Source organism: Bufo gargarizans, chromosome 2 (assembly GCF_014858855.1).
Source record: "Bufo gargarizans isolate SCDJY-AF-19 chromosome 2, ASM1485885v1, whole genome shotgun sequence".
Lineage (NCBI taxonomy): Eukaryota > Metazoa > Chordata > Amphibia > Anura > Bufonidae > Bufo > Bufo gargarizans.
This window is the reverse complement of record NC_058081.1, coordinates 628047483-628073492: the sequence shown is the minus strand read 5'-3', so window position 1 is coordinate 628073492 and position 26010 is coordinate 628047483. Positions and strand designations below refer to the sequence as shown.

The following is a 26010-nucleotide window of genomic DNA, read 5'->3' as shown; positions in this document are numbered from 1 at the left end:
TTTGATTGGCACTATTTTGGGGTGCGTATGACTTTTTGATCGCTTGCTATTACACTTTTTTTTTTTTTTACGGTATTCACCTGAGGAGTTAGGTCGTGATATTTTTATAAAGCAGGTTATTACGGACGTGTCAATACCTAATATGTGCAGTGCATTTAATTTTTTTAATCAGTGATAAAAAAATAAATAAATTTACATTATTTTTTTTTTACTTTTTTTTAAACATTTTTTTGACCCAGACCCGCTTGGTTCTTGAAGATCCAGTGGGTCTGATGTCTGTATAATACAATACAGTACTGTACTGTATTTTCACTTTACACTGATCAGACTTGGCCTTACCATGGGAAGCCGGAAGCGTGAAGGCGTCCGGTTGCCATGGTAACTATCAACCGCTGCCACAACAGAGCAGCGGGTGATGAGGGGGGCCCTCTCCCTCTGTGATCCCGTCAAGAATCGGGGGCTGAAACGGCACAGCAGCCCCCGATTGGAGAGGGAGGAGCTCCCTCCCTGTTAACCCCTTGCATACAGCGGTCCCTATGGACCACGACATGGAAGGGGTTAAACGGCTGACATCTGTGAGCACGTTTCAAGCAGAGTGGCAGCAATGCGGGCGCTGCTGGGGGGGGCGGGAAGATGATCACGCACCCGCCCCCCCAGCACCGCCCGCAAAAGGGGGGGGGGGTTAAAAATGAAAAGTTAGGTCATTTTGACGTTTCTGATCCCCGCGGTCCTCAGAAACTTCCAAAAGAGCTGCAAACCGCAGGTCTAAATTGACCTGAGGTTTGCAGCGATTGCCCTCGGCATTATCACAGAGTGCCTCCTGAATGATTTCAGCAGGCACTCTGTTCCGATCACCGTCCGCCGCTGATTGGAAATACACAGGGCGTAGCATAGGGCGCCCTGTGTCCCCAAGAGGTTAAATGTGCTACACTTAATAGGGCTAGGCAAAAAATATCTTGGTGCGTGCATTGCATGTTTCCTATGTGTGATAGGAACTGCATGTGTCTTGTTTCTGACTGACTTAAGAGCAGGATATCCATATTTGTGTAAGGCTACTTGTCTTTCACACTTGCGGTAGCAGGGTCCAGCAGGCTATTCCAGTGGGTGGGGGGGGGGGGCAGCCTGCCAGATCCGTGCTTATACTAGCCTAAAGTGCCGCTGGAATTCCGCTCTGGCCCCATTCACTATAATGGGGGTGGTCCAGAGGTCCGGCTCCAGCACGGCAAACATGCCGAGAGGTGGCCGGACAAAAACTACAGCGGACTACCGGCGGGCTAGTGTTAGCACAGATGCGGCAGGCTGTTCCCCCGCCGGAACATCCTACCGGACCCTGCTACTGCAAGTGTGAAAGTAGCCTAAATTCTGCCCCATGTATGTTTGTGCATTTTGCTGTGAGTGTCTACCATCATACTTCATCTTTAATATTTCTGTGATCACTGTAAGGGCTCATGAACACGATTGTTGGATGTGTTGCAGTCTGCAAATTGCGGCCTCTAATAGAACAGTCCTATCCTTGTCTGTAATGCCGACAAAAATAGGACATGTTCTATAATTTTGCGTAATGGCCATGCGGACATATAGACATGGAATGCACATGGAGTCATTTCCGTTTTTTTCAGCCCCATTGAAGTGAATGGTTTCACATACAGGCCACAAAAAAATAAAATAAAAATTGTACAGACACGGAAAAAAAATAAGTTTGTGTGCAGGAGCCCTAAAATGGGCCCCCAGAATCAGTTACACTGGTGGGCCCTCAGTACCCCAGAACAAGTGTGTGTGTGTGTAAACAGGACCAGGCATCTTCCCCAGTTGAGGCATACATTTTGATTCTTGGTCCCAACATGTCAGTTTTAAGATGATAACACTGTGTGTGTTTAACCACGATATGCCCCTAATAAAGGGACAACTTTTAGAAAGGTTCTAATATAAAAAGGAAAACAGATGCGACAGAGCAGTGTATTTTTGAACAAACTATTAACACCGGCAAACGTGTTTAGCCATAGCTATATACAGTTGTGTTAAAAATAATAGCAGTGTATTTAAAAAATGTAATAAAGCTCAAAATCCTTCTAATAGCTTTTATTTCCATACACACAAATGCATTGGGAACACTACACATTCTATTCCAAATCAAATCATGAAGAAAAATATATCAAATTTGTGTTGTTCCTCACACAGAATTTTAGAAAAGTGAATATTAGACTTAAAAAAAATTGCAGTTTGCATTCTTCTTTACAAACTCAAACATTCACTAGATAAACTGAAAAATGTTTGAAGATTTTGCTTTCTTTTGAATCACTTAATATTTAGTTGTATAACCACTGCTTCTTAGAACTGTGTTGCATGGAGCCAACCAACTTCTGGTACCTGTGAACAGGTATTCCAGCCCAGGATGATTGGACTACATTCCATAGTTCTTCTCTATTTCTTGGTTTTGCCTCAGAAACTGCATTTTTGATGTCACCCCACAAGTTTTCTATTGGATGAAGATCTGGGGACTGGGCTGGCCACTCCATAACGTCAATCTTGTTGGTCTGGAACCAAGATGTTGCACGTTTACTGGTGTGTTTGGGGTCGTTGTCTAGTTGGAACACCCATTTCAAGGGCATTTCCTCTTCAGCATAAGGCAGCATGACCTCTTCAAGTATTCAGATGTATTCAAACTGATCCATGATCCCTGGTATGCGATAAATAGGCCCAACACCGTCCCCAAACATCCCCATATCATGATGCTTGTGCCACCATGCTTCACTGTCTTCACAGTGGACTGTGGCTTGAATTCAGTTTTTGGGGGTCGTCTGACAAACCGTCTCTGGCCACTAAGTCCAAAAAGAACAATCTTACTTTCATCAGTCCACAAAATGTTGCGCCATTTCTCTTTAGGCCAGTCAATGTGCTCTTTGGCAAATTGTAACCTCTTCAGCACATGTCTTTTTTTCAACAGTGGGACTTTGCGGGGGCTTCTTGCAGATAGTTTGGCTTCACATAGGCGTCTTCTAATTGTAACAGTACTCACAGGTAACTTTAGACCTTCTTTGATCTTCCTGGAGCTGATTGTTGGCTGAGTCCTTGCCATTTTGGCTATTCTTCTCCATTGGAATGATAGTTTTTCGCTTTCTTCCACATCTTTCAGGTTTTGGTTGCCATTTTAATTCATTTGCGATCATTTTAGCTGAGCAGCCTATCATTTTCTGCACTTCTTTAAATGTTTTTTCCCTCTCCAATCAACATTTTAATCAAGGTACGCTGTTCTTCTGAACAATGTCTGGAACTACCCATTTTCTCCGAATTTCAGAGAGAAATGCGTTGTAACCAGCATGTACAATATTTGCTGCCTTCCTTCCTTAAATAATATCAATAATTGCCACCTGTTTTTCAAAGAATGAATGACCTCACTCATTGAACTCCACACGTACTATTATCAGCAGCATCCATGTCATGACTGATGGGTCGGATTTCTATTACGCTACTACACCTGCTAGTAAATTATTTGCCATGTAGAAATATACCACATCAAAAACCTGCTTGGCAGTAAATAAATCTAAGGGAAGAATAATTGAATATATACTGGAACACCTTCCCAATTAAAATATACCTTTTAATAATATTCTATTAAAATCTGGCCTACAGCCGGACTACACACACAAGGAAGGTCGACAAACAATAGATGTCCCCGGTCATCTATTGCCTGCATCTGGGCTTCTATTCCTGGAGGGTCTTGATTGAGAGACGCCAAATTTGAAAATCTCTATTATGAGACATTGTTGATGGAGTATTAGTCTCCACTTCCCCTGACGAACCAGTCGGAAGTTATATAGACTGGGGAAACGTAGCGTTGGGATCTGTGTTTTTTGTATTTGTTTTTCTAGTGTGTCTAACATGTCTAGTTTTTGGTCAATTAGAATAGGGAGATAGAGGGAGAGCTAGTTTAGGCACGAGGACAGGGAACCTCTACCTTCAAGGGGTGTCCCTGGGCTGAGTCTGTTTAGGGTCACGAAGGGACGTTCATAGGATAGGATTATCTCTCCTACTATTAGATATCACAGTTGTGAGCTGTATTACTGCTATTACGACCTACAGACTACCATAATCATCACTAGTGCTAAATAATCATCCTAACGCTTCTTCCACCAGCATTAGATCTCCATCTAGTTATGGAGCACTACACCCATTGACGACTGAGCTAACCATCTGATTCCATCTTTCCTGGTATTTCAGCAAACCGTGAGTAACCAAGTAACCTTTGTTGTGGTTCAACAATATGTGAATATTCACGATATACATATTTAGTATTTCAGCTAACCGTGAAAAATCACAGAATGTGTATCATGTGAACCCATGCAAATAAGGTCATCAGTGAACTACAATATATTGGTTTCCTTAACAATTTTTCTTGGTCCTCAGCTGTGCCCCACACTTAGAGTACCTCGTGTGGGGTGTAATCAAAATCCCCAGGATTGCTCACCAGTCCTGTATTCTCACCTTTTATATAGGTGTAACTGTAGCCATTTCCAATATACCTCCTTGCCATTATAGGACATTGTTTGTCGACCTTCCTTGTGTGTGTAGTCCGGCTGTAGGCCAGATTTTAATAGAATATTATTAAAAGGTATATTTTAATTGGGAAGGTGTTCCAGTATATATTCATGTAGAAATATAATTGATTGATCAGGTTAGTGATGTCTGTCTGCTATTATTTTGAACACAACTGTATGTCAGTGTCACTCTGACATTTGCTATTGCTTTCATTGCGTAAAAGTGCTTAAAAAGGTGGGAGCAGTCAGGAGGAGAGAAAAGAGAAAGGAGGAGAGAGAAAAAAAAAAAAATACCCACCCCACCCAAAAAAAGAATAAGAAATAAAAAATTTCAGGCCAATTGCAGCATATTCAATTTGTGTAGAACTGATTTGGTAACACATTAGATTTTTTATATTTGACAAATGACAAAACGAATGATCTCTATTCCTAGATATTTATGGATTGACAAGTGGCTGTTACCATTACCCATGTCAAAAGAGTGTGTCCTTACACAGTCTGGCACTGGTAGCTTTCACTTTATTAAGGAAATGAGGAAATTACAGAGGAAAAGCACAGTTCTAAGAAAAGGGAAATGCAAGTAGTTACTGCAATATACCGGTACACCATGAGATCTGACAGCTCCATTCCACTAGGTGAGATGGCTGCATCCAGTGGTGGAATGGGAACTTAAAGTGGCCCTGGGAAAAAACCTAAAAGTGGCCCCATGTTGTAGGCGGGACTAAATTGATAAAAGATAGGGCAACATAAGTAGGCAGGGACAACAGAAGTAGACAGGGCCATAGTGCAGCACAAATTACCACCAATCCGCACCTGGCTGCATCCAGTAGCAGAGTGGAGAAATGGCATAGAGAGAGCCACACACACAAGGCCATCTCTCCACACGGTCTGGGGCTAGCAGTGGCTACTGCTGGCAATATTGCCTGGCGAAAGAGGGCAAAGGGACATGTATCGTAAGTACCAAAAAGTCATGCGACCAGAATGAGAAGAACTTCATGATGCAGACATGCAACACATGTACACCAGCCCTGAACATCGAGATTAATTTACCCTTTGTCGCTTACTTAATAGATCCTTTAAGTCGTGTCTGTTCTTCATCTTGAAATTTGTGTTGGTAGCTGACCATCATAAAGGAATGGGGGATTCCAAGCTGAAATACAGGAGACACAAGACCAGACATTTAAGGGTTTGTGCAGTAGAATTATACTGATGACCAGGATAGGCCGTCGATATCAGATCGGCAGAGGTCTTGACCAGTTTGAACAGGTTGCAGAGCTTGTATGAGCACTGAGTTCTCTTCAAAGTTTAACTGCGCGTTGTCTACAATGTAGTGATGGTTAAGTGCATCTATAACTGCTCGTGTCATTCACTTGATGACCAGACTCTAGAATGTTAGCTAGACATTACTGTGCTTCCCAAAAGGCCAGTAGCCTGCCACCCTGAGCATGTGGTGCGTTACATGCTGATTTTGTGTGTGGACGGACTGCAGATTTCACCCTTCTACATTGGGGGTGAAATACTCTGCATTTCTGCAGCATGCAGTGAATATGAATGCCCATCTACACGTATTGTACTGTAATTTACTGCGTATCTGCACTGTGGAATCCATATAGCAAAACTGCAGAGTCTGAACTCGCCCATACTCTGCAGCTTTATTGTCAACTGATACAAAATACATAGGCAACAATGTTCACAAAGCAATCTCTCATCTGGTTCCTCTCTCCAGAGTGTAGTTTGCTAATTGCTTTGTTATCTACAGCATGGTGTGCTTTATTAGATAGATTGAGAGGTTTAAAAGGAAAAAAAAAAGCGAATAAAACCTTCCTTCAGCTATAAAGACCCTACGCATTTTTATTTTTTTTCCTTTTTTAATTGAAATTTTAACCACATGAGCAAGACAGCTGGGAATGAGATTAAGCATCACTTTAGTCAGATGCCAGGGAGTGTGATATTTAAGGATGGGTGCATAAGCAGGAAGGCAAGCTGTTTAACTGCACTGCTAACAGTGACCCTTGGCTAATGTGAAATGTGTCGACTTGCCAGCTTGGGCTGGCGAGTGTGTGAGATAGTGCACTTAGCAGACAATGCTTCTTCCACTGTCGCCTGTATCCAGGATAACTCAGTACACAGCACCCCTTCTGCATTAGTATTTTTAATGTAGCGCACTTTTATATTTATGGGTTTTTCAAAAAGCAATGCATCAGCCAAAATAGCCCAAAAAGGGATCATAAAATGTACATTTATTAAAGAGTGTAATTGAACGGCATAAAACATTCATATAATGGTAATAGCCATTTGGGTTTTAATTATACCCAGTCTCTCCAATTCAACTTAAGTGCAGTGGAACCAGCTCCGAAAGACGACATTCAGCGTAGAGTGAAAGTCTCTGGCGTTTCCTGTGTGGGGCACATATCTAGAGACGCAGCACTCATGCCTTAGCATCGATGATTAGGGTGCGCTGCTGACACACAATCTATTATTGGCTACTATGTGTACATTATATAAGTGTTGCCGCAGTCTCCCAGTCCCGACAGACCGGAAAGGACTACTTGCTGTATAATTCAAGCGGCATTGTATGATAAATTACCTTCTGGAGGTGCACTTGCTATCCTAACACAGGAAATTTATTTACATACTTAAAGAGCTGCACAGAAGCAGACAATTCCTATGATTTAATAAAAGCATTTATGTATATCAAATGAGTGCTTGAAAATAAGCCCTATGCCAGATAAAAGACTGCGATCCTGTGCTGGTTTATGCAATAGGGATATCTGCTCAGGAAGGGTGGAGAAGGTCCAGTGGTAGTCAAATGTGGGGATAATGAGAGCCAGACAGTTTAGGAGAAAATGTGCATGTGGTGGGGGAAGAGGGGAGGGCAGGTGCCAGTCAAGCCCAGGGTGTAAAGCAGGTATTGGTCAAGCTCAGGGTGTAAAGCAGGTATTGGTCAAGCTCAGGGTGTAAAGCAGGTATTGGTCAAGCTCAGGGTGTAAAGCAGGTATTGGTCAAGCTCAGGGTGTAAAGCAGGTATTGGTCAAGCTCAGGGTGTAAAGCAGGTATTGGTCAAGCTCAGGGTGTAAAGCAGGTATTGGTCAAGCTCAGGGTGTAAAGCAGGTATTGGTCAAGCTCAGGGTGTAAAGCAGGTATTGGTCAAGCTCAGGGTGTAAAGCAGGTATTGGTCAAGCTCAGGGTGTAAAGCAGGTATTGGTCAAGCTCAGGACAGAGGGCAGGTGCCGGTCAAGCTCAGGACAGAGGGCAGGTGCCGGTCAAGCTCAGGACAGAGGGCAGGTGCCGGTCAAGCTCAGGACAGAGGGCAGGTGCCGGTCAAGCTCAGGACAGAGGGCAGGTCTTGGTTAAACTCAGGACAGAGGGCAGGTGCCGGTCAAGCTCAGGACAGAGGGCAGGTGCCGGTCAAGCTTAGGACAGAGGGCAGGTGCCGGTCAAGCTCAGGACAGAGGGCAGAGGTCGGTAAAGCTCAGGTCGGAGGGCAGAGGTCGGTCAAGCTCAGGGCGGAGGGCAGGCAAAGACGAGGATCAGTCAGTTCAGAGGGACAGACAATCAGCTGAGTAAATGTGGGCAAAATGTTATACACAGTGATCACAGATAATCACAGTAATAATGTATATTATCCTCACCTGGAAGGCCATAGTGAAGTGGCTCGTCTTTGTGTCCCGGACAATACTAGTGTTCATTGCTGACTGGATGCCCCAACGCCACTGGATGTAACCCATGGTGTTTTTGTCTAGATGCCTTGCTACCATCGTTGTGAGGCCAGGTCTGACTCCCTGGGAGGAAAACTGCAAAACGCAGCTTGTAGTGAAGAAACTATAAGTGAAGAAAAGCATCAAATGAATATCGTATTAAGTCAGTGGGGGGTGGAATGTCTACATATTAAAGTTTAAAACCTAAACATATATAATGGACTGTCACTTTGTAGAAAGAAAGTTCTAAATGGCGAACCGCCCTTACAACTAGTCACTTGACAACTCTGCTCTCTGTCAGCGCCACGCTAATAGACAAAACCCTATGGGGGACATTTACTAAGCATGTTGCGTCAGAATTATGGTGTAAAATGCGGCAAAAAGAATATTTTGATTTGCTTCAAATATAATCAACAGTTTTCTCCAGAATTTTCACCACAAAGAATCACACTAGAAATGAGTTAGAAATGTCAACGTTGGTGTGGCTATGAAATTGGCGCATATTACTCCCCATGTATCATCCTCTTATCAGCAGAAATGGCTCCAATAGTTTCAGACAATTAAGCCAGCTTATGTGGTGGTGTTTTGTGAAAAAAGTAGCATTTATGGCATAAAGATGCGACTTTTTGTCAAAAAGTCACATTATGAAAAGTAAAACCGCTCGTCGTGGGCACATGAGATAGGTAAATATTAAAATAGGATGATCTAAATGAGATAAACAACAGTGTTCGGTAAGTAAAGTGACATTCAACAAAAAACGTCCCGAGTCTGAGACAAAAGTCGCATTTTACCAGTGGAAATGTTACAAATATGCTTCAAAAGTTGCAAATATGTTTCAAAAGTCACAAGTGCAGTCTGGCAGCGATGGCTGAAATGGCGCATTTTAGTGCTATTGGTGTTAAAATGTCACAAATCAAGAGAAACAGGCAGATAATCAAGTTTACATTTATTAATGTCACATTTAAAAAGTGTGTGCCTTTTGATATATGTGGTTAAACAAATCACCACTTTTGATTTGTAATGTTAGTATTATTATTTTTTTGCGCAAATTAAGCCATTATTGATAAATGCCCCCCTATATCTTTGGCAAACCCTCATGATGCACTGCATTGTGGCGGACACGATACTCCATAGTCTGATAGCATGCCGCGAGGGTCTATAAAGGGGTTCTGTAGTTTGTTTAAACTGATGATCTATCCTCTGGATAGATCATCATCTGATCGGCGAGGGTCCGACATCCGGGACCCCCGCCGATCAGCTGTTTGAGAAGGCAGCGGCGCGGTCTTCTCACTGTTTACCGCAGGCCCAGTGACCTCGCAACTAGTATCAACTGGCCTGGGCGTGGCTAAGCTCTGTTCACTTGAATGGAGCTTAGCCCCGCCCAGGCCAGTTGATACTAGTAACGTCACTGGGCCTGCGGTAAACAGTAAGAAGGCCGCAGCACTACTGTCAGCGTCGCTGCCTTCTCAAACAGCTGATTGGCGGGGGTCCCGGCACTTTAAACAAACTACAGAACCCCTTTAAGGCTCAGTGATGTCACCGGCTATAGGTCCAGGTGATGAGTGTTATATGTTGGCACAGTCTTTTTAGCATTTTGTATTATAGTTGGTAAGAAAATAAATGGTTTGGTTATCTCTTTCCTGTTGTGTCACTCAGGGCTAAGGTTTTATACAAAGAGTCATTTTGGGGGGGGGGGCAAAAACAACAAACTGCTACTTTCCTGGACAGAAAGCACAAATAATGGAAATACTTGTATGTATACCCGAGGTGTCACACTCATCATCTACACGTGCCACAGGGAAGGGATAGCACAGATAAGTGTGACGATACCTCTCATTTAGTGAAAGGTATTGTTATATTCATATTCAAATAAGCAGTCAAGTGCACCAAGGGTGGACCCAAGCCACTCTGTGAGCATCTGCCTCTCCTTCTTGACTGACAGGGCCCAGTGATATGACAGACTCAATTTAAAGAAGCACTACCCTAAACTCAGCAGGTTATAATGGGGGCTGCTGACATCAGTAACACCCATGCATGTAATTGTGGAGGTTCTTTGAGCTGGAGATATCAGAGATATTGGGGTAGCAGGGCTTCAAATGGCATTTCCAAAAAGATGAATGGGGCTTAAAGGGAACCCGTCATGTGGATATTTGATTATAATCTAACTAATTATATACAATCATAAACTACTAAAAAGTGCCTTAGATGTATTCACTTAGGCTACTTTCACACTTGCGTTTGATCGGATCCGTTCTGAACGGATCCGATCATATTAATGCAGACGGAGGCTCCGTTCAGTACGGATCCGTCTGCATTAATAACTTAGAAAAATTTCTAAGTGCGAAAGTAGCCTGAGCGGATCCGTTCAGACTTTCAATGTAAAGTCAATGGGGGACGGATCCGCTTGAAGATTGAGCCATATGGTGTCATCTTCAAGCGGATCCGTTCCCATTGACTTACATTGTAAGTCTGGACGGATCCGCACGCCTCGGCGGACAGATGAACGCTGCAAGCAGCGTTCAGCTGTCCGCCTGGCCGTGCGGAGGCGAGCTGAGCGGAGGCTGAACGCCGCCAGACTGATGCAGTCTGAGCGGATCCGCATCCATTCAGACTGCATCAGGGCTGGACGGAAGCGTTCTGCTCCGCTCGTGAGCTCCTTCAAACGGAGCTCACGAGCGGACAGCAGAACGCTAGTGTGAAAGTAGCCTTACTGGTGTGACCAGTGGCGTATCTATCACGAGGCAAACAAGGCATTTGCCTAGGGCGGCACTTGCCAATGGGGCGGCAAAATGCCTTGTTTGCCCCTTGTCCCATCAGTCTCATCTGCCTCCGGTATACTCAGAAGATCCGATGGTATATTCTAACCCCCAGGCGTTCCCATGGTGACGGGGACGCTTGTCTGGGGGTTAGAATATACCATCGGATCTGAGTTTTCACACGCTCAGTGAGAGCGTGAAAACACAAATCCGATGGTATATTCTAACCCCCAGGCGTTCCCATGGTGACCGGGACGCTTGCCTGGGGGTTAGAATATACAGGGCCCCGCCGCTCACAGGAAAACATTTAAAAACGAATCAGTAACCTAAACTTTATTCATTAGTGATGTCTTTACTGTATACCTTACTCTGTCTTTCAGCTCCGGTAACAGCAGGCAGTGCGGGCGGGCGGCGCTCACTCACTGATGTCTTGCGCCTGCGCCGCCTAGTGGGAGGAGCAGGCGCGTGACGTCAGTGAGTGAGCGCCGCCCGCCTGCACTGCCTGCTGTTACCGAAGCTGAAAGACAGAGTAAGGTATACAGTAAAGACATCACTAATGAATAAAGTTTAGGTTACTGATTTGTTTTTAAATGTTTTCCTGCGAGTGTCAGGGGGAGGAGGAATCTGTGGATGCACCGTTTAGGGGAGGGGGGGGGGAATCTGTGGATGGCACCGTTTAGGGGAGGGGGGGATCTGTGGATGGCACCATTTAGGGGAGGGGGGGATCTGTGGATGGCACCATTTAGGGGAGGGGGGGATCCGTGGATGGCACCATTTAGGGGAGGGGGATCCGTGGATGGCACCATTTAGGGGAGGGGGATCCGTGGATGGCACCGTTTAGGGGAGGGGGATCCGTGGATGGCACCGTTTAGGGGAGGGGGATCCGTGGATGGCACCGTTTAGGGGAGGGGGATCCGTGGATGGCACCGTTTAGGGGAGGGGGATCCGTGGATGGCACCGTTTAGGGGAGGGGGATCCGTGGATGGCACCGTTTAGGGGAGGGGGATCCGTGGATGGCACCGTTTAGGGGAGGGGGATCCGTGGATGGCACCGTTTAGGGGAGGGGGATCCGTGGATGGCACCGTTTAGGGGAGGGGGATCCGTGGATGGCACCGTTTAGGGGAGGGGGATCCGTGGATGGCACCGTTTAGGGGAGGGGGATCCGTGGATGGCACCGTTTAGGGGAGGGGGATCCGTGGATGGCACCGTTTAGGGGAGGGGGATCCGTGGATGGCACCGTTTAGGGGAGGGGGATCCGTGGATGGCACCGTTTAGGGGAGGGGGATCCGTGGATGGCACCGTTTAGGGGAGGGGGATCCGTGGATGGCACCGTTTAGGGGAGGGGGATCCGTGGATGGCACCGTTTAGGGGAGGGGGATCCGTGGATGGCACCGTTTAGGGGAGGGGGATCTGTGGATGGCACCGTTTAGAGGGGGATCCGTGGATGGCACCATTTAGGGGCGGGGGATCCGTGGATGGCACCATTTAGGGGAGGGGGATCCGTGGATGGCACTATTTAGGGGAGGGGGATCCGTGGATGGCACTATTTAGGGGAGGGGGATCCGTGGATGGCACTATTTAGGGGAGGGGGATCCGTAGATGGCACATAGGAAGGGGTGGGGTTTAGAGAGAAAGGGGTTTGGCCTTGACAGGAAGGGGTGGGTCAAATTTATATTAGGGGGGTGCCCGAGTTTAGTCTCGCCTAGGGCAGCACATAACCAAGATACACTACTGGGTGTGACAGATGGTAACCTCATAATATACACACAAAGATGCTGCCTGCTAATGAGCTGATTCAAGTCCGGCGTGATGTCATTGAGTCCAGCGTATATTTAATTCAGAGCTATAGCCACTCCCCTGCCCACCTACTGCTGATTCATATGGAAAAAAACTGTCATTCAGCAGCAGGTGGGCGGGGAGAGTCAGAAGCTCATGAATATTCATGACTCATCATTATGAGCTGGAGCTTTTCAATACAAGATGTTGGCAGATTGCCTGGGTCAATTAAAGAAAGTGACCCAGCATTTTGCTAAGCGAATCAGTCACTTATTTATGTTGCCCTTAGTTAGGACACCATAAAACTGGTGACAGGTTCCCTTTAAGCGTGCATGCCCTACTGCTGTCCCATTCATACAGGGAGAAACAGGACCCAAGTTGCTGAGATCAGCGGGGGTACCAAGGTCAGACCACCACCAATTAGGGTTCAAACATAAAGGTTGCTACCATACCCTAGCATATGCCACTGACGTATGGTGAGAGTCATTCCGATCACTTTCTCCCATCGCTAAAACATAGTAGTAGCGGCACAAGGAAGACCCTGTGCTACTGTCTTCTTTATGTTCAGCCTTTTCTGAGCCGGCCATTGACTATAATCGAAGCAAATCCATGCAGAACTGTGAGAAGATGCAGTGGCCAAGTACTTTCTAGTTAACAGAGGGGCTAGACATTCAGTCTATTCAGGGGGTCGTTTAGTTGGCATTTTTGCATTCATTTCCTTTGTGTTTTCGGAGTATCAATCAGACGCCCTTTTTACTTCTCATGGAATATTATGCCAAATGGCAAACTCAGCCCTGCTACATCAGCACAGGCCGACTCTACTATGGGAAACACGGAGACTCCAGTTCTTCCAGCAGACACAAGGCCCTCTATCGGCAGAAGGGAGGTACTGCATGTCAACTGACAATGATCTTTCTGACAGTGGCGTCCTACATACCCAGCTGCAGAGGTAGCTACTACACGAATAATGCTGATGTTAAACAAACAGTGACCTAAATAACAAAGTCTCACATTGACACTGTTTATGGGGGTCATATCCTTATTCCGGATGGGAAATAAATTACCTCTCGCAGAAACGCAAACTGCTTTAAAAATTAATCTAGTGCGACTCATTTCAGCTGTGAAAGTGTGACCTTACTTTCCTGCCCAAAGGATCCTAATTATGGATTTTAAAGCTGCTGTTGAGTATGGCTGACAAAGAGGATGCATTTCGCCTCTGAGCAGGGAGGGGGAGGCAATACCAGGCACATCACTGTTATGGATTAAAGATTCCATCTTCAAGTGATATATTAGGCAAGGGAAGATATAAATTTACACTACACAGCTTGTATAAAAAGCAGGAAGCAGGTCGTATATGGGACAATTTGCCTCTGACCGCCCTCGCTGTTAATGGTTATTGTAACGAAATTCGAGGTGAATAGACAGATAGACAGACAGATAGATCTCATTCTCCTAAACTTACATTATTAAAAGCCAATTATATATCAGTGGCTATTGATCTATTAAGCAAAAGCAAATGGTGCCTCTAGATGCCAGCCCGTCTGAAGACTAGGTGAGGCACTCCACATTCTCAGAGGAAGCCCCCATTTAGCACTGGCCTGCTAATTGCAAATCATTTGGGAATCCTAATAAAGACCTGGGAGGGGGATACTTAAAATGCACATGTTGGCTGCTAGACCAGTGGGTGGTCTAACCCATTCAGTAGATGAATGAAATAATATCAGAAGCCATAACGCCAACCTCATGGCACCCACAGCCTAATAATTGTTTTCAGCCTGACATGGGTTTCGGGCAGTCTATGGACGCCATACTGGACAGGAGGCATTTCTCGGTATTCAGGATCTGGCCTTCTGGAAATCATAACTCAATCATATTTGGTGTTTGTATGACCGGGATGAAGCGTCTCAGGATATGGGATCATACCTGTACCCGCAGTCCCTGTCATACAGCGAGGAATCGCCGTGATTCATATTGCCACCTCAGTCAGTCTTCTGGGAAGGTGGGGCAAAAACCTGAATAATATCAGACGTCCCAGAAGGCCGCACCGAAAGGAGGGAGGTTCCCTCACAGCCCACCCACAGCTGGAATATAACTGCTGCATCTCAGTAAGCCAATCTTCGGAATTTTATCCCTTTTATTTTATCTGTTTTACTGCATTGTTATTGTATGTATATTGGTATCTTACACTGCACTATATGTGTATAAGTCCCTTCCTTGTGGTCTTATAGAACTTGCTCTTTCGGAGGGAATAACGTTACTAGTAGTGTTTCAGAAGATTTTAGGTCCCATATAGATAACTTGTGTTACAGTGTTAAATTTGGGTTGATAGAATATCTGAGTATAGGCCCCTATTGCCTTATAGTATAGGCGGTGGCAGCTATTGTGATAGAAAATATTGGGGTGTTAAAATCTAGGGGAGTAAGTTAGCATAATTCCGTCATCTAGAATAGATGGGTGGGAATTTATGTGGTAAAGTGATTAGCTCACTAGTATAATTCACCCCAGTGACGCGACCCGAGAGTAGGGATCGTGACAGTTATCATGACTAGGGCCAGTTTAAGGGTATGTTTACACACGGTGGATATGCTGTGGATCTTTTTCTGTTGTGGAATTGTGGGCAGAAAATCCATAGAATATTAGGGTATGGCCACATGGTGTAAATGTAACCTGACATGCAATGCAGTGAAAATCTGCAGCATTTACCGTGCCTCGAAAAAGTATTCACATCCCATGAACTTTCTCACATTTTTTCACATTTCACTCACAAACTTAAATATACTTTGTATTGGTCCATCACATAAAATACCAATAAATTAGCAAGTGTGTTTGTGTGTGAAGTGAAAAGAAAATAATTCATGGTTTTCAAACTTGTTAGTAAATAAAAAAGTGTGGTGTGCAGTTGTATTCAGCACCCTGTACTCCGATATCCCTAAATAAAATCCAGTGTGACCAATTGCCTTCAGAAGTCACCTAATTAACAAATATAGTCCACCTGTGTGTAATTTATTCTAAGTATAACTACAGCTGTTCTGTAAAGGCCTCAGAGGTTTGGATCAAACAGCATCATAAAAACCAAGGAACATACCAGACAGGTCAGGGATAAAGGTGTGGAGAAGTGTAAAGCAGGGTAAGGTTATAAAAAAAATATCCCAAGCTCTGAACATCTCACGGAGCACTGTTCAATCCATCATCTGAAAATAGAAGGAGTATGGCACAACTGCAAACCTACAAGGACATGGCTGTCCACATAAACTGATACCCTAGGCAAGAAGAGCACTAATTAGAGAAGCAGCCGAGAGGCCCATGGTCACTCTGGAGGTGCTGCAGAGATCCCCAGCTCAGGTGGGAGAACTTGTCCACAGGATAACTATTAGTCGTGCACTCCACAACTATGGCCTTTATGGAAGAGTGGCAAGAATAAAGCCATTTCTGAAAGCAAGCTATAAGAAGTCTCTTTTGCAGTTTGCCACAAGCCATCTACGGGACACAACAAACACATGGAAGAAGGTGCTCTGGTCAGAAAAGCTAAAACATGCAAGACGCTATGTATGGCGGAAAAATAACACTGCACATCACCCTGAACAAACCATTTCCACTATGAAACGTGGTGGTGGCAGCATCATGCTGTAGGGATGATTTTCTTCGGCAGGGACATGGAAGCTGGTGGAAAACCTGGTAAAGGCTGCAAAAGACTTGAGACTGGGGTGGAGATTCACGTTCCAGCAGGACAACGACCCTAAACATACAGCCAGAGCTACACTGGAATGGTTTAGATTAAAGCATATTCATGTGTTAGAATGGCCCAGTCACAGACCTAAATTCCATTGAGAATCTGTGGCAAGACTTGAAAATTGCTGTTCAGATGCTCTCTCATTCTGAGCTAGAGCTATTTTGCAAAGAATGGACCAAAATTTCAGTCTCTTAATGTGCAAAGCTGGTAGAGACATACCCCGAAAGACTTGAGGCTGTAATTACAGCGAAATAAGGTCCTACAAAGTATTGAATTAGGGAGCTGAATACAAATTTATACCTCACTTTCCAGATTAAAAATTTTGAAAACCATGTATCATTTTCTTTTCACTTCACACATACATGCTACTTTGTGTTCGTCTAACACATAAAATCCCAATAAAATACATTTGAGTTTGTGTGTGTAACTTGGAAAAAAATGTGGAAAAGTTCAAGGGGTATGAATACTTTTTCAAGGCACTGTAAACACCATCATCTACAGTAGAATATACGCAGCAGTTTGGTTATACAGTTCAAGTAAAGTGGGTGACATTTTACCAAATTTCATCCATATGATGCAAGAAACAATCTGCAGCATAAATTGACCTGCAGTGCGACTCCTAAATGTGCAGCATATTAATTTATGCTAAAGATTTAACATTTGCAATGAATAGGTTGAAATCTTCAGCACAATCATCTGCATGTAACACAAGTATTTACGTGATGGTAAATCTTTGGAGTGAAACTGAAGCTCAATTCGATTATAGCGATACAAAATTTATATATTTTTTTTTAGTTTTACTACTTAAAAAAAAATAATAACTTAAAAAAATAAATGTCTTTGCATCGCCATATTCTGCCAGCCATAATCTTTTTATATTACTGTCTATAGAGCTGCATGAGGGCTTGTTTTTTTGTGGGCCAAACTGTCGTTTTCATTGGTACCATTTTTGAGATACATACAACTTTTTGATCACTGTTATTCATTTTTGGGCAGGAATAAGGCAACCAAAAAATGGTGAATCACGTGTTTTCAATTTTTTTTGTATACCACTCAGGAAATATTTAAAATTTTAATAGTTCAGACATTTTCAAAGGCAGCGATACCTGTTAGCTGTACTTTTTTTTTTAATTTGTTTTTATATGGAAAAGTAGGAAAAGTTGGTGATTTGAACTCAATATTTATTTTTTTAACCTTTTAGCTTTGGGGGCTAGAATCTGGGATGTTTATAACCCTTGTCCAATACACCATAACAGAGAACTATTATGGTGAATGGATTTCTGCCGCGCAGCCTGCTAAGCCATGCTTCATGCACAGCTTTGCAGGCAGATTACCATGACAGGCCTGGGAACCTTCAGCAGGCCCCAAGCAGCAGCCTCCCTCTGTCTAACTCCATTGATGCCGCAATCGCTATTCAACAAGACATCTGAGGGGTTAAATGACCGGGTTCTGCGTCATCACCGATCCTGGTCATTGCGGCTAGGTGCCTTCTGTATTATATGTATGGAGCGGGCCCCATACATTCCCTTAGTGGTGGCTGAAGGGGTTAAAATACATTGACCCAAATTTTATCTGGTGCAAATGAGGTTTCTATCCTTTATTCGACTTGCACAAAAAGGGGTGGAGCTTGTTGGAAAGGGGTGAATCTTCATGTTTCAAACACATGATTTGCATATTAAAAAAAAAGAAAATATGAAACAGCATCGGTAATATAGACAGAAAGAGCTAATTTTAGTCACCATAATCAACCCTACCAGGTAGAATGCCTGGTTCAATAGGGTTGATCATAGTGACTAGGGTTGAGCGAATTTGTATAACACTTCGTTTGAATACTGTACAGAGCGAGCGCTACGTACAGTATTAGAATGTATTGGCTCCTAATTGGTACCACGTGGAACCGAACCAGAGTCTGGGAAATGTTTTTTTTACAGTAGAAATTAATTTATGAAGTTATTATGCGAAGTCTCGCGAGATTTTGCGAAGTAATAACTTTGGCTCATAGGAGCCAATACATTCTTATAGTGTATCGCTCGCCCCGTACAGTATTCAAACAAAGTATTATGCGAATCGACTTCAGATGTTTCATCAGAAGTCGATTCGCTCATCCCTAATAGCGACACATGTTTCGATACGGAATGACCATCAGTCTCCTTTCTTGAAATGTTGAGTGTTGTCGCCACTCCTCCCCTCTTAGTAGTGTCAGCCTCTAAGGTCAGCTCTTAGGGACTGAATTACACATTCAATAGAAACATTTCTACGTTTTATTAGGGTTCTTTCACACGAGCGTGACCCTTGCGGGAATCACACTCCATGTGAGAGAGGGATTGTGCGGTCTGGACTACAGAGGCACACAGCGTTATTATGATTGATAATGCTGTGTGCCTCTGCCTGACCTTTCTGTAACAGAATCATACTGACATAAAGCTGTCACTATGATTTAATTACAGAAAGGTCAGGCAGAGGCACACAGGATTAATCAAACATTATAACGCTGTGTGCCTCTGTAGTCCAGACCGCACAATCGCTCTCTTACACGGAGCGTGATTCCCGCAAAGGACACGCTCGCGTGAAAGAGCCCTTAATGTAACCGCTATGGCTGCCCAGACATGAAGCAGTGCATGTAGTAGTTCACCGCACAGATGTGAACTACAGCTGCCATGGTTTTTGGCTGCGAGTCTTGTACAGGTGAAACTCACGGCTTCTCAGCTGCATGAATGGGCACCCTAAAACTGATATTAACAATACTGTCATAGAATTACCATTTTGGTGTGAGATTCCGAAAAATCTTAAGTCCAAACAGGGGTCCCTGAAGGTCACCAGCTCCAAACTCTAGCTGAAAACAAGAACAAAAAGTATATGAGTAGAATTTGAGAATGTTGCAATTTTTGGTATAAAATGTATTGCTTCCACATGTCCCTGAACTGTGCTGCATTCCTGGATACAAATTCTTCAATTTTTCCTTCTTTTATAAATGGTGGGGGACAGTTACACAGAAATAGCTAATGTCGTAGCAAAGTGACCACCACCTGTGCTTAGTTTGCAATAGAATCTGGTGTCATCCTGCTAGAGAAAGCAGTGTATTTTCCCTAAAAATAAAGTAGGCACAAATAGCACTGCCTCGTGGTCTCTTCATCAAGGACACGCTCCTGTGAAAGACGTCTCTTCCTCTGATGTAGGCAACGACAGCAATGCCTACCTGTGAATTATGTAGCTACAGACAGTCCTGCCTTCCTGTAAAGTATGTAGGCATAGTACTACCTTACCATCTCTTTACTAAATAATGTGGGCACAGAAAACACTGATTGCCCGTCTCTGCTTGTAAATGATATACACACGGATAATACTGCCTTTCATTCTCTTCTTGTACATGATGTAGCCACTGATAGTACTGCCTTCCTGTCTCTCATAGTTAATGGAGTGGGCACAGTTAGCCTTTCATTCTCTTCTTGTAAATGATGTAGGCACAGATAGTACTGCCTCCCTGTCTCTAATAGTAAATGGTGTAGGCACAGATAGTACTGCCTCCCTGTCTCTAATAGTAAATGATGTAGGCACAGACAGTACTGCCTCCCTGCCCCACCCTGTACATAATGTAGACACAGATAGTACTGCCTCACTATAAATAAGGTACAATCTGTATAAATAATGTAGGCACAGATAATATTACCTCACTGTATCTCTCTGTAAATGATGTAGGCACAGCTATTACTGCTTCTCTGTCATGTGAATATTTCAGAAATTAGGCCTCATGCACACGACCGTGACGTTTTTTTTCCGCTCCGCAAAAAACGGAAGCCGCCCGTGTGCCTTCCCCAATTTGCGGAACGGAACGGGCGGCCCATTGTAGACATGCCTATTCTTGTCCGCAAAACAGACAAAGAATAGGACATGCTTTATTTTTTTGCAGCCTCGGAATGGAGCAACGGATGGGGACAGCACACGGAGTGCTGTCCGCATCTTTTGCGGCCCCACTGAAGTGAATGGGTCCCCAACCGAGCCGCAAAAACTGCGGTTCGGATGCGGACCATAAGTACGGTCGTGTGCATGAGGCCTTAAACAGATGCTATAAAGACAAGATAGCATATTAGCGTGCAGCTCTTAGAATACAGATTTTGTTTTAGTATTCAAACTTTGTAAACTGTATTATTAGAAGAAGAGCACAATAAAGAAGCTTTATGTTTGTTCTTTAAGCTGGCCATACACATGAAATAGTTTTTGGCCAAACAGCTGGCTCTCCTGATCCTCCCATACATAAGCATGTTCAGCCATGCATGTAACATAGTAAGGGTACTTTCACACTTGTGGCAGAGCAACTGCCTGCTGGATCCAGATGCGGATCCGTCTGACAAATGCATTGAAATACCGGATCCGTCTCTCCAGTGTCATCCGGAAAAACGGATCCGGTATTTTAATTTTTTTGCACTTTTAAAAGGTCTGCGCATGCGCAGACCGGAAAACCGGATCAGTTTTGCCAGAACATTTAATGCCGGACCCGGCACTAATACATTTTAATTGAAATTAATGCCGGCATTCCGGCCAGTGTTCCGGATTTTTGGCTGGAGAGAAAACTGCAGAATGCTGCAGTATTTTCTCCGGCCAAAAAACGTAAGAGGGACTGAACTGATGCATCCTGAACGGAATGCTCTCCATTCAGAATGCATTAGGATAAAACCGATACGTTTTTTTTTCCAGTATTGAGCTCCTGTGATGGAACTCAACACCGGAAAAGAAAAACGTTAGTGTTAAAGTACCCTAACATAGTTTGTAAGGCTGAAATAGAGAGATCCCTCTATCCAGTTCGGCCTGTCATCCTGCAAAGTTATTCCAGAAGACAAATAAAACTGTTATGAGGTAGAAGAAAATTTTCTTCCTTTTAGGGGAAAATTTTTTTTCCCCAAATCTAATGAAGCAGTCAGAATAACTCCCTGGATCAACTACCCTTCTCCAGAAATCTAGTAACTACAACCTGTAATATTATTAAACTCCAGAAATATATCCAGGCCCCTCTTAAACCCTTTTAGTAAGTTCACCATCACCACCTCCTCGGGCAGAGAGTTCCATAGTTGAACTACATTACAGTGAAGAATCCTTTTCTATGTTGATACAGAAACCTTTCCTCTAGATGTAGAGGATATCTGCTTGACCAGTCCTGGGTATAAATAGATCATGGGAGATCTCGCTGTATAAGCCCTGCTCCATTGTAGAAGTAGAACAATGACCACAACGCAATTGCCAGGTCTGGCACATAAACTAATGGCACCTGATGGACCCTCGTTGAATATAATGGGGTCCTTCAGGTTTCCATTAGGGAGTCTGGCATTTTTGAATAAACCTATTACTTATTGTATTACACATTGCATATAAGACATCATTATAATAATATTATTAAAAACTGTCTTTCCTTTCCCCACACCCTCAGACCCCATATGGCTGGGATCACATAAAGAACCCCAACTTAAAAGGGGGGTTGTCCGAGTTATGAAAAAAAAAATATATAGCACTGAAAATCTGATGGGCAGCAATATATAACTAAGCTAAGCAAGTTTTAGGCAAAAAAAAAAATATATATATTTCCTCACTTCCCTGGTTCTTTTCTGGCCCTTTGTTTACATGCAATAAAAACAAATCTCTGCCCCTCCCCCTGCTCTGCTAAGGGAGTGGCTACAAGAGCTGCCCTGAGTGACATGTCTGCCTGCTGGGAGAATCAGCAGCATGTTGTATGTGTAGGACTACAAGTCCCAGCTGTATAATGACACTGCTAAGGGAGTGGATACAAGAGCTGTCTTGAGTGCTGGGAGAATCAACAGCAACTTGTAAGTGTAGAACTACAAGTCCCAGCTGTATAATGACACTGCTAATACACACAGGATCTTCCCCATACCTTCTTGCGCAATGCTCTCTCTAGTCTGTCAGCTCCTGTGCCCAGAATTGTCACTGCCTGCAGCTACCTAGTCTGTGCAGCTGAAAGGGGTTAAGAATCCTTAGGAGAGAGAAGACAGCCCGGCAGTAAAGGGGGGCGTGGCCAGCACAGTGACTTCTGGTTTACAGGCTTGTAAACGAACTTTATCAGAGCAGGGAGAGAAGCTGACATAACAGGTCATGTGACCCTCAGTGAAATCTGATAAACCAGGCACTGCAGATAAAGTGAGTTAATTGCAAAGTTGTTATATTTGCCTAGTTAGGAACATAAAAAGAACAAAAAAATAAAATAACTCGGACAACCCCTTCAAATGTTATTTATTATTTTCATTACTTTGCATATTCCCACATGGTGTCACTCTGAAGACTGACAAAAGTCAGCAGCGGCCGTCCAGACAGGCTGAGATATAAACATCTATTATATTAGATGCACATTCATTAACCAAGAAACAACACACTTGATCTTTTTTTCTAATACTTTCTTTGCATAAGTATTTTAAAAAACTAATCTGAAGTCTGGTTTGGTAATAAGGTACCTGCCAGTACCAAACCTGACTTTGGATTGCTAATTTTAAATGTTTTTAAAGATGCAGAAACGAATACCAAATTCATTCACCGAAGTCTCTCCCGACTTCAGGTGAAACCACCATTGCCTCCACAGAGGTAATACATTTTAATGCTGTACGGAGACAGGTCTCCAGACAGCATTAAAACAAAGTGTTTGAATTAATTGACTTCAGATTTATGATCCGAAGCTCGATTTGCTCAAGCCTACTTAGGGTCATTGTCATGGTGGAAAGTGAACCTGCAGTCCAGTCTGAGGTCTAGAGCACTCTGGAATGTTCCATTCAGCTTTTCCTCAACGCTGACCAGTCTCCCTATCCTAGCCACCGACAAACACAACCACAGCATGTTGCTGCCACAGACATGCTTAAATAAGGGAAGGTATTGGGTAAAGGATAGGGTTTCTTTCCGACATGACACTTAGAATTGAGGCCAAAAAGTTAATCTTTGTTTCATCAGACCAGAGAATCTTGTTTCTCACAGTCTAAGAGTCCTTAAAGGGGTTCTGCAAGGTTCTTTTTTTATTGACGATCTATCCTCTGGATAGATCATCGGCATCTAATCGGCGGAGGTCCGAAACCCGGGGACCCCTTCCGATCAGCTGTTTGAGAAGGCAAAGGCGCTGGCAGTAGCGCAGCGGCCTTCTCGCTGTTTACCACAGACCCAGTGACGGCCACGACTAGTATCACTGGCCTGGGCGAGGACTAAGCTCTATTCAAGCTACTGCCAGCGCCGCTGCCTTCTCAAACAGTTGATCGGCAGGGGTCACGGGTGTCGGACCCCCGCCGATCAGATGCTGATGATCTATCCAGAGGATAGATAATCAGTTTAAAAAAACTGCAGAACCCCTTTAAGGTGCTGAGGAGAGACTTATTTCTGGCCACTCTGCCATAATGCCCAGGATTGGAGAAATGCTATAGTGATGATTGACCTTCTGAAAGTTTCACCAATATGCATAGAGGATCTTAGGAGCTCAGCCAGGCTGACTATTAGGTTCTTGGACACCTCTCAAGGGACTTCTGCCCCCAAAACTTAGGTGGGGCGACCAGCTCTAGGAAGAGTCCTGGTTGTTCCAAACTTCTTCTGTTTAAGATTTATGGAGGCCACTGTGCTCTTGGGATATTTTTTGTACCCATCTCCAGTTATTTCCTCCTAAAGGCAATAAACACTGTGTAGTCATCTGGTGCTCATACTTCCTTCTATTTGTCCACAACATTTTATGAACATAAAAATTATTTTGGCTAGCAGAGATGAAAGGGTGTGTGACTGCAAGAACAGATTACACAGGGTTTGTTTGTAGTCTGTTACCATGGAGACACAATAGTATGCATAAGAGCTGTAGAATTTTATTTTTTTAATCAAAATGATTTGCAAAGCTGTAACAAAGATTACACTTTTCTCACATTTTGGCTCCCTTAATTTTCAGTCATGTATCCTAGAGTTTTAAAATGTTTTTCCCTTCATCTTACATATAATGTATGTTTTTGCTACTGATTTGGTTGTCCTATTTTTTTTTTTTACTTTTTTTAATTTTTATATCCTAAAAGGCCTTAAAACAATATACAATGGCTGATCTATTTTTTATTATAGTTTTCCTCAGTGACAGTAGCTGACATAGCATCCCACAATAAGAGAGATATTGTGAAATTTGTCACAGTCAGAGCTGATCTGGGTCTTTTTAGACCTCTGACCCTGTAGTATCATTCCAAGGACAATGTGATCCGTAACATTTCTGGGATGTATACAGATGCAGCAAAACACTTTCTGTATTTTATACACATTGTCCCCTTAGTGCTCTGTACAATGTGATCCTGTCGTCTCTGAAAAGTCAAGCTGTCACAGACCACCGAGTCTGTCGTATTGCTGATGCAGAATTAAAAGTACTAGTTACACCAAAAATCAAAGTGCAACTCCCTCAGAATAATTATAGGGAAACTAAGCCTTTGATGAAAAATCAAAGGGGCAGAAGCACTGCCCAGATCGCTCTGCCATTTCTGCTTTCAACAACTCTGCTCAGAGTACAGATCCCAAGTTCTATGGATCTATATGATACTGGTCAACAGTTTAAGGTGAGGAGATGTCTGGAAGCAGCTTTCTCCTCTTCCCCCATTATTACCACATACATGCTTGGTTGAATCAACTGTGTAATGGGAATTCAGGATAGACAGCTGTCGGCCGACAGATATTAAAGATGTACGTAGACCTTACCGCTACCGCCATCGCCATGAATGGATTAGTAGTACACAAAGGGTCCCGACCAACATGCACCTGGGATAAAGAGCTGCAAACCGCTATCTAGCTACATTTTCAATTATTTCTACTACCAGTTAGAGTATGCATGAAGCTAATCAGACAAAGAAGAGCTTCGTTTGTTGAATGCAGTGGAGCAGACAATGTTACTCCATGCAACTCACACTCAAGGTTTAACATAGGAACGCATAGGGTTGGGCGATATACTGGTATCTACAATATACAATGGTATTTATCGCCGTTTCTTAATTACCGCAGTGTTTTAGTGACATCATAGGGGTGTTCGCATCGGACAGCGCTGACCTCTTCTAAAGCAGGCGCCGCGTAGGCACATACTAATGTGTTTTGTGCGCCGACGCACACGGTGTCCTCGCCACAGAGTCTGGCGCAAATTACACATTATTACCTGTTGCAGCGCATGTTACACAAGAGGACCGGGGAGCTAAGACTAAGAGCGGTGAAGCTGGTGAGTGAAATCTGATCACTCCCTGGTTCGGGCTTCATAACATGGTGTCGGACAGTGGGGCCACAAGAAGACATTATACTGTATAAGCCCTACACAGTATAATGTCTCCTTGTTGTCCCCATACAGTATAATGTCTTCTTGTTGTCCCCATACAGTATAATGTCTTCTTGTTGTCCTCATACAGTATACAGTAATGTTTCCTTGTGGCCACCATACTATGGGGGCAACAAGGAGAAATTATTGTATATTGTATAGGGGCAAAAAAGAGACATTATACTGTATGGGGGATACAACTTGTAGCCCCTATACAGTATAA

At 43.7% G+C, this 26010-nt stretch overlaps 1 protein-coding gene across 1 annotated transcript in view; it reads right to left on the bottom strand.

Annotated features, from left to right (window-relative positions):
• The window catches only part of DNAJC11 (DnaJ heat shock protein family (Hsp40) member C11), a 204644-nt gene that overhangs the window by 44000 nt on the left and 134634 nt on the right, over positions 1 to 26010 (bottom strand). Inside the window, exons 7-9 of the mRNA XM_044282132.1 lie at positions 19255 to 19328; positions 8168 to 8357; positions 5600 to 5685 (exon numbers count right to left, since the gene is read on the bottom strand). Coding sequence (XP_044138067.1) covers positions 5600 to 5685; positions 8168 to 8357; positions 19255 to 19328 — 350 coding nt within the window. The remainder of the gene's footprint in view (positions 1 to 5599; positions 5686 to 8167; positions 8358 to 19254; positions 19329 to 26010) is intronic.